The 9627-nt window shown below is 39.0% G+C and overlaps 2 protein-coding genes across 2 annotated transcripts; one reads left to right on the forward strand and one right to left on the reverse strand.

Annotated features, from left to right (window-relative positions):
• The first annotated feature begins 1542 nt into the window (after positions 1-1542).
• On the forward strand, positions 1543-8523 carry LOC129806896 (enhancer of mRNA-decapping protein 4 homolog). The gene is made up of 4 exons (XM_055855737.1): positions 1543-1788; positions 1859-4724; positions 7792-8102; positions 8183-8523. The coding sequence occupies exons 1-4, from the start codon at positions 1742-1744 to the stop codon at positions 8370-8372; spliced, it is 3414 nt and encodes a 1137-aa protein (XP_055711712.1). The 5' UTR covers positions 1543-1741; the 3' UTR covers positions 8373-8523.
• On the reverse strand, positions 8512-9615 carry LOC129806934 (coatomer subunit epsilon). The gene is made up of 2 exons (XM_055855804.1): positions 9434-9615; positions 8512-9365 (listed from the first exon to the last, which is right to left on the reverse strand). The coding sequence occupies exons 1-2, from the start codon at positions 9530-9532 to the stop codon at positions 8568-8570; spliced, it is 897 nt and encodes a 298-aa protein (XP_055711779.1). The 5' UTR covers positions 9533-9615; the 3' UTR covers positions 8512-8567.
• Between the last annotated feature and the right edge of the window lie 12 nt (positions 9616-9627).

Genomic DNA, 9627 nt, shown 5'->3' on the forward strand with positions numbered 1-9627 from the left:
TTCGTATTCTATTCTAGGTGAATGAAAATCATATTTTTGTGCTTCTTCCTGAATGTTTACATACATTATGGTCGTGTAAAATGAAAAGAAAGTATGTTACCACTAAAACTTTCGAGAAAGTACGAGAATTTGATTCAAAATACAATTTAATCTCACACAAATTTCGTTAGTTTTGAAAAAATCGTTCGAATTTGGGAGGTGAGAAATGTCAAAAATACCCCCCGAGCGTTCGAATTAAGAAGACTCTACTGTAAAGTAAAAGGACATATTTTTAAATATCTAGCTAATCATATTGCATTTATTAGGATTCAAAGGAAAAGGATTAGGTCAAGGACATAGGAATTTGTGTAGGAGAAGCAGATAGGCTTTGAAATGTAAGTTTTCTTTAATTTGGGGTATTTTTGGATAGGACTGACGCTTTGTTAATTTTTTTTATAGCCAAAACTTTTTCCGCTGTAGAAATTCTGATATTCTGTTGGGAAAATAAAATTTGTTTGGAAAAAAATACAACAGTTCTCGAGATATTTCACTTTAAAGATTTCAATTTTAAGAATATTTGCGGGAAAAAAAGCGGGAGAATAAGCGGCGTCGGACAAGCTTTCCCCATATATATAGCACTCTTTCACTCTCCCTCTCTACATAGTCAGTCTATATTCGAAGATTTGTAAGGTGACATATACAATTCACGATTTGCGATGTCTTTCGCGGATCTTCGCGAGGCGCGAATTTTTTCGCGGATTTTCGCGGGGCACGTAATTTTTCGCGGAGTTTCGCGGGTCGCGAATTTTATCGTGGATTTTCGCGGGGAGCGATTTTCTCGGGTCGCTGACAGAGGTTCTCAATTAATGTAAAAGTTGAGGCCTCTATCGCTCTATCTCTCATAGTTTCCGAGATAATCGACTTTATATATTTTAGAACACTTTTATGCATTTCTCATCCAATTTTTTTCATTTTCAAGTGAAATTTTGCACATATCAAGCCTGAAAGAGGCTCTAAATGGACGTAAAGTTTGAGGCCTCTATCTCTCATAGTTTCCGAGATAATCGACTTTAAAGATTTTCAGACACTTATGCATTTCTCATCCATTTTTTTTCATTTTCAATTGAAATTTTGCACATATCAAGCCTGAAAGAGGCTCTAAATGGATGTAAAGTTTGAGGCCTCTATCTCTCATAGTTTCCGAGATAATTGACTTTAAAGATTTTCAGATACTTTTATGCATTTCTCTTCCAATTTTCCTCATTAATAACGATAAGAAGTTACATACAATTTAAACGAAATTTGCAATATTTATTTATAAATATCGATCAAGTTTGCCACAATCTGATTGATTAATTCTTTATTGTACTTCAGCCGTGAGGCTATTTTGTACAAAATATAAGTGAGTCCATCTAACCTAAACTACTTGACAGTATTGCCCTAACTGAGGTCTGACAAGCAGTGCCACAATCTGAATTTGCAACGAAGGAATCACACCTCTATAAGCTGATCTAGGCTTATCACTGGCTTTGCTATTGACTTTGACAGTTTGTGTTTCCGTCACCCACCACCAGTTAGTGCCACAGTCTACCCCCGGACAAAAAAGGACTCGCGAGTTTTTTGTGCGGCATTTAGAGCGTGATAAAATTGGTTTTAAGGAGTGAAAGACGTATTAATCGATGCTTTAGGGAGTATTTTAGCTGGTGTGCACGGAATTTTATCTATTTTTTAGTTAAGTGTTGTGTTTTTCTATCATTGAAACATGGATGACAGCAGCATCGCCAAACCCCATGACATAACCTCACAAATGTAAGTTTGGGAGCTCTTTTGGCGTATTGGCCCCTTATTTACTGTTTTCCTTTGTCTCTTTTGATTGCAGGGTAATCAAACCGAACGAGAAGCAGCAGTGCTTCGAGACACATGGCAAAGATGTGACTGTTGTGGGTTTTTCCGGAAAGCACGATCATGGCAGTTCAAAGGTAAAGCTGAAAAATATTGTTGATTACAAATGGGAGGTGAAAAATTACTCGGGAAGATTGATAGCCATCCATTTGGATGGTAAGCACATTGCGTATAGTATCAAGGTGAATAACCATGGAACAGCAGAGGGAATGGTGAGGGTGGTTAATGTTCAGAGTGGTCAGAGGGCTTTGATCAAGGGAATGGCCAATGAAGTTTTGGACCTTCAATTTGCCTATTTGGAGTCACAAATCATCCTGGGCTGTATCGATGAGGCTTCCCTCTTTATCCATCGCATTGAGACACTGTCTGAGAAATTGGCTGTGGTGCTTCTGCTGAAGATTCAGGACACCCTTGTGGCGCACGATAGTAAATACGATAAAGTGGCATGGTGTCCGTCAGTGCCACAGAGCAAGGATGATGTTGATGAATATGCCAGTCAGTTGCTGGTTTGGGCTAGAGGAAGTCAATTTCAGTGCTATAGCATTAATGCTGTACTGGATGCCTATGGGACGGGTATCCATGAAGCTGCTGATATCTCGGATGGAAGTATCAAGTTTCAGGAAAATTCCAAAATCATCACCTACGCCATGTTCTCGCCCGATGGTACGACTTTGGGTGTGAGCAGTGATGATGGCTCCATTGATTTCTACCAGATTTACCTGCATCTCAAGGATACTAGCCCAAGGCGTCTGCATCACTGGAAGCCACACAATGGCAAAGTTGTGACGAGCTTCTTCTTCCTGGATAATCACACGGAATTCACCTCAAATAATACATTCTGGAAGCATGCAATCACCGGAGCTGACAACAATACAGAATTCAAAGTCTGGCGATGTGATACCTGGACATGTATTCAAACTGTCACCTTCAAGTCCTCCTGCAGTGATTTTCCGCTGAATCTAAAGGCGGAAATTGACAAGACATCATCGTACCTGATGATCTCAGACACGATCAATCGCGGTCTCTATGCACTGCAGATTGTCAAGACCATCAAAGATGACGACTCAGTATCTGAGGAGAATGGTGAGAAGAAGGACAAAGGAGAAGGAGGGGCAAGCAGCAATATCAATTCAATTGCCTACATCAAATCCATCACGGAATTTCCCATGTCATCGCCAATTCTCAGTTTTGGGATTGTCGATGCAGCTCTCCGGAAGTACAAGTGTGGAGTGACAGATGCCTACTTGATTGACGAAATGGATGACTATGATGAGGAAAATAATGCCCTCTATTGTGTGGTTATCCATATGTTCCTCGTACAGCCAAAAAGTGTCCAGGAATGTCATGTTCTCTACCAACCCACCTTGGCCATTGACTCCCAAATGGGCAGTACGCTCAATCTGCAACCTGGTGAAGTGTCCGAAGATGAGGGTATTAGAGATGACGAGCAGATTCCAGAGAAGGAATTCAAATCGATCATCTCACCAAAACCAACAAATTCTCTCAATCTCAGTGGTGGATTTGGTCAGAAGCAATCATCTCAGCTCAATTTAATGACACCGGATTCCTTCCATTCGCCCGGAAAGAAGGACAATGTGCCTGATGGTGTGAGTGAAGTTGTAATGTCAGCCATTCGAATGCTAGCAGCTTCAACGACATCACCTGACCAGAAAAATCTCCTAGCACTCGTGAATAGTGAAGAAGTACCACGAACCCATTCATTCCTCCGTGATTTACCAGCACCACCGACAGAAATTCTGGCCAGTGGTGGTTCCAGTCCAAGTCGAGAGGTTGAAAAAATTCTGTCACTCAACAAGGAAGACTGCCTTAGTCAGTACTTTGATGATGCCGATGCTGGAGACGAAGAGGCGGAGGACAATGCAGTGGCATCGCAAACACACCAAGATGAGACAAAAAATGACTGGCCTAAAGTGCCAAATGTTCAGCATATTTCACAAATGCCCACAGAAATTCTCACAGATACCAATACAACAGCCAGGAATATTGAGAAGAAACTGGACAGGATGATGCAATTGATGTATCAGCAAAAGAATAAAATTGAGCAACTTGAAGGGGAATTGCAGCATCTCAAGAAGAATCAGATAAATGGCGATGGAATTGACTATAAAATGTTATCGGAGAATCTCGAAGGGAATATGCAGCAATTGCTAGAAAACTACCTACAGAGAGTGGATAGGCAGCATTCGGTGAAAATTGAGAGTCTTTTGGCTGAGAGAGCTAGTGAAATTCGTGAAATACGTGAAGCACTTCTGCACTCCTTCAATCAGGCCTTCGTCAATCAGATCACAGAGAAGCTAAGTGCAATCCTTCTGGTTGAACTGAAGCATCAACTAATGCCAGTACTTTCCAACAAAGCTGAATCCTTAGTGATGGAGATTGGACAGAAGAGTGATCATCTTTTGCGGGAGACAATTTCAAAAGTTTGCACTAGTAAACAAATTGTGGATTCCTTTGCAAATGCCACCCTAAGGGGTGTTCAGGGTATCTTCCAGACCACATTTACCGAGACACTCACAAAAACACTCATTCCGGCCTTCGAGAGAGCCACACAGGAAATGTTCCGTCAGATCAATAGCACCTTCACAGTTGGTATTACCAAATTTGTGCGTCAGCTGGAGATTTACATGATGCAACAGCAACCGATTCAGGAGAAGAGTGATGAGACCAATAAACTCGTTAAGGGACTTCCGGAACAACTCAAAGTGGCTAATTACAAAATGATCAACAGCTGCACTGCACAGATTATTCAGGACCTCAATAAGGACTTCAAATCGCTGCAGATGAACCTGCTAAAAACCATCAAGGAGTGCATAAAAAATGAGGTGAGAACAAAAGGGATTTGGGAATTTGGATAGAGGGGAGGGAGGCAGTTCCTGCATAGAAATTATACTGTGTATTTTCAGAATCAAAATCTAGCTAGAAATTATTTTGAATTTAGTTTGTTCCAAGGGGTAGATAACTGTGCCGCTCACGGGTCACTCGAGTACCGATCTGTTGACTTCTCCCAAAAATGGTCCCGATCTTCCGACCTCGTGTTAATCTGCCGATTTCAAGCCAAATTTTGCCGATCTGTCCATTTCTTAGCAAAATACACTCAGTCCCGGCATCATGCACTTCGGGATTATGCATCTGACGAGATTATGCACATACGATTATGCACATTTGCCTACTTTTGGGAGTCAATTTATGAAATCATTTTTGAAATACGCCTGAATGTACCTATACTATTTTGTGAAGCGGGAAATTTGAAGACACTATGCTTATTTTTCAGAATAAAACTTTAATTTCTTTTATTAAGGTAAAAATTTTAAATATTTTAACAATTTATTGAAGAACTCTGGCCAAAGGGTAGGGGAAACTGGGGCGAAAAGTCAAAAAACGGATATTTTATTTTTTTACAAGCTACCCGAGCGCTTCAAAAATTTCTAATTAGCGTAGTTTTATAGGAAATTTACCGCTCTACAACTTTGTGAAAGCCATTTTCCTCTATTTTGTAAGGAAATACGTTTATCGAGTCAATTTCTAAAAGGTAATTTTGTGACTATTCTCAAAAATGCTGGGGCAAAAAGTACCAGACATTCTGTATTATCATATTTTGATTCGCTTCATTACGGGCTTCCGTAAATTTGAAAAAATACCTAGAGGACATATTTTCATAGAAAATTTATTCATCTACACCTTTGTAAAACACCGTTTTCTCTGCGAGTAAAGTGAGAAAACCAAAAGTTTTGACCAATGCAAACAACAAGCGGCGAGACATGATAATGACGTTTCTTTTCTCCGTGAAACATCAGAAATTGCTTCGCTTTTTTGTTACTTTTTACCCTATACTTTTTGTTACTTTTTACCCCAAGTGGCCATTTTTAATAAAAGGATTTCTGGAGAAAAGAACTTTTGTGAAATTCCCAAATTTGGGTTTTGTGAAAAACTTAAATTATTTAGAAAATATTCACCAGTGCATCAATTTTGGAAAATAAGTATAGGTAATAATTGTTATCTTCTGCAAGGAAAATATTTAAAAATTTCGATATTTTTTATTTTATAAATTCCTTGTTCGAATTCTAAGAAACTTACGATATTGAAGAAGGTCTATGGAGGCTATCTATAGAAAAAAAACTTGAGCCGCTATCTTTTTCACCTTGGAAGATATTGAATTTTGAATTTTTCGATTTGTGACTTTTGCCCCAGTCTCCCTTACTGTTTGTTAATGTATTTCTTTTAAACAGTTGAATCTTTTTACTCAGACTACTTTTAATTCGCGCGAAATTCGTTCTGCGGTCGTTTCATTCAAAAGAAATCTCCTGCGAGTATGCAAATTTTCTCGATGCATTAAGCCATTTCGCGCGTTTTTTCGATTCCGAAATAGTGCATAATCCCGGGACTGAGTGTAGTGTCGTTCTGCCTATTTTTAGCTCAATATCGGCACTATTTTGTCGACTGCCGTTGACGGTTCATTCTGTGAACCACTGATCGCTCTTTAGGGCAGAATCACATTAACAGTAAAATGCTCACCATATTTCGTTAATTTACGCATTTTCATTGCAATTCTTACGCAAATTCTCGATTACGTATTATCTTATCTCATACTCGGTGGAACTAGGTGAAAATAATATAAGAAAACTGAAGAAATAAAACGAAAACGCGATAAACGGTGAGCAAAAAAAACTGTATGAAAAACTGTAGCAAAAAAATCCTGTTTCTTGACTGTTTTAATTCTTCAATTTTCTAATATTATGTTTTCACTTAGTCCCACTGAGTATGAGATAAGGTAATACGGTAATTGAAAATTTGCGTAAGAATTACAATGAAAATGAGTAAATCAACGAAATACCGTGAGCATTTTACTGTCAATATGATTTTATTTATTTTTTATTTTAAGCAAAACCCTTTTGGCAATAAAAACTACAATACTCATACGTAATAGTTTTCATTAAAGCGAAAAATATTATTCATTGGTATTGTCAGAAAAATTACTTAAATTTTTGGGCTATTTTTGTCCCTATCGTTGATAGAGGCACAAAATACACCGAATCAGACTCTGTTGGACTTTCCAAGGTTAGATGTAAGCATGTAAGATTTATCATTGATTATATTTCTCAGTTTAATTTTTATTGTTGATTTTCAGTCCATAAAAAGTGTCTCGTCGTTAAAGGGTTAAACCTTTGACCACGAAAACCGTTATTATGAATTATTCAATGGTATTTTCGTATTTACGAAATCTTCGCCTAGGTTAATCTCTTTTAAAACATATCTAAAAATGAAAAAAAAATCTCGCGACGTGTTTTCGAGAAATCTCAAAAAACAAGGTTTTGTGCGGCAGGACCGTCTTCGTACTAGGGATTTAGCTTAGTTTCCGAAGGTCTCAAAATCCTAAAGAGCAACCAATTTAATTCGTTCCTTTGATTCAAATGGATTACTTTCCTTGAATATTCCCTTTCTAAGTCGAAATTTTCCAAAAATTTTCGACTAATAAGAAATTAGAGAGGTTAAGCCGATTAAGGTTAAGATCGTCTAAAGACTAGAGGTTTAGCCTAGTTTCCGAAGGGCTCAAAATCCTAAATAGCAACCAATTTAATTCGTTCTTCTGATTCAAAAAGATTAATTCCCCTCAATAACCCATTTTAAGTCAAAATTTTTCGATGAATTTTTCGAAATTGTTCGACTGATAAGAAATTAGAGAAGTTAAGCCTTATGGCTAAGCCTTAGGTCTGAAGCTCGTATACAGCCCGTTACAGAGGACTTCAGTTACCGCTTCAGTATCAAAGACAAAAATTGAAATTGCTCCATCGTAACCTGCCACACTCTCCCCTATTTATAATTTAAGAACTTTGCGAACTGGGTAAAACCTCCGGTCTAAATCCTGTATTATTTTTTTATTGAATTTGTTAGATGCAAAAGAGTTTTGAGACACAGGCAGCTAACCTAGAGGATTCAGTGCTGTCTGTGGTGAGATCCCAAACACAGACTCCGAGTATTTTCGATGTTCAGGAGAAAATTAAGATACTCCTGGGTCAGGGATCGATAAACAAAGCCTTCCATCAGGCTTTAATTGCCAATGATCTGACCTTGGTGGAATTTGTGATCGACAAGGCGGACTACAAGACTGTCTTCAATCCCTGCCCGTTGGAACAGACTGTACTTCTGTCGCTCATCCAGCAAATTACAGCAGATATGAGTAGCTACAATGACGTCAAGCACAAGTGAGAATCTCTTTTCTTTTTCAGCTTTTTATGCTGTTGTATGCTATAAGATGCGAATTATTTACCATGGATTGTTGTAGGTATCTGTCGGAGGCTGTTATGAATTTGAACCTGAAGGATATCATAACCAAGGAACATGCTCCGAGTGTCATGAGGGAATTACATCAAAATTGCCAGACCTACATTGCTGCCAATCCCAACAGTCATCTCTGTGCTGGTCTCAGGATGCTCCTAATGGCCATTCAGGGATTGGGATTCAAGATAGCCTGATTTTAATTTACTCCAACTCCATTATAATCCATGTTTCGCTTCGATTGCATAAAAATATGTACCATTTTTTACACTACACACTTTTATGGAGTCCAAATTTAGGCAGAAAAGAACAAAAACAAATAAAAAATTGAAAATCTTTTCAAAATTACATTTATTTATTTATTTTTTTTTCGTTTAATTGCGGAATGATGCTCAAAATGCCTCGAGGTCCAGGGATTTTGAAGGGGCGTACTGGAGGGAGAGGGTCTCAAAGTCCGTCTCTTTCTTCGTGTATTCCCGGATGAAGGTGGAGTCTCGGTAGTTTTCCCGCAGCTGTGTCAAGTACCTCTGAGGAATTTCCCATCCGGTCTCCTGTTGCTGCGCCAGAGCCATGAGATTGATGAGAGTGTCGTAGTTATTGGGATCTCTGTTGAGGGCCTCTCGGAGTGTGGATTCTGCCTCCTCATACTTCTCCTGTCCAATCAGGCAGACAGCCTGACCGTTCAGGAGAGGCACAGTCGGAGAATACTTGTCGGAAAATTCTTGGAAGATATAAAAGGCATCCTGAAGTTTCTCCCCGCCAACTTCCATGAAAATCCACGCCAATGCCAGCTGGGTGAGGGTGGCATCTTCATCTGTCTTCTGCATGGTCTCATAGGTCTTCCTGGCCATGTCCACACGATTGAGCTTCAGGAGGCACTGGATACTCAGAGCAAGGGATTCGAGGTCCTCTCCAGCAATACTCAAGCAGTTCTCATACATACCTTCTTGGAAGTAAATAGTTCCAGCAGCAACAATCCAGATGGGATCCATTGAACCCCTGTTCTTGTCCACAAAATCATCAACTTGCTGAAGAATTGCTGGTCTTCTGTCGATTTGCGTGAAATACTCAGCCACCAAGCGAATGGGATATAATTCACTGTCCTTCTTCACCTCATCCAGGACAATTCCATACTGTTTCTGTCCAATGTACGAACGATACAGGAACATATCCTTCTCCAAGGAGGCTGTCTGGAATCCCCCCGAAAACAATTCGATTAATTTTTTTTGAGGTTATATTCAATAATTTTACAATTTACCTTGATTTTCTGCACATGATTGATACATTCCTGGTAATTACCCAAGTAGAAATGATTTCTCACGAGAAATAGCTCATTTCCTGCTTTTGATCCGTCCATTTTTTGCACTTTTTCCGCGATTTTTCTCCAGAGAAAAAACCAAAAATTTGTTGTGTTGTTGGCGAATCGATGGAAAATCGATGAAATTGACGTGC

Source organism: Phlebotomus papatasi, chromosome 3, assembly GCF_024763615.1.
Source record: "Phlebotomus papatasi isolate M1 chromosome 3, Ppap_2.1, whole genome shotgun sequence".
NCBI lineage: Eukaryota > Metazoa > Arthropoda > Insecta > Diptera > Psychodidae > Phlebotomus > Phlebotomus papatasi.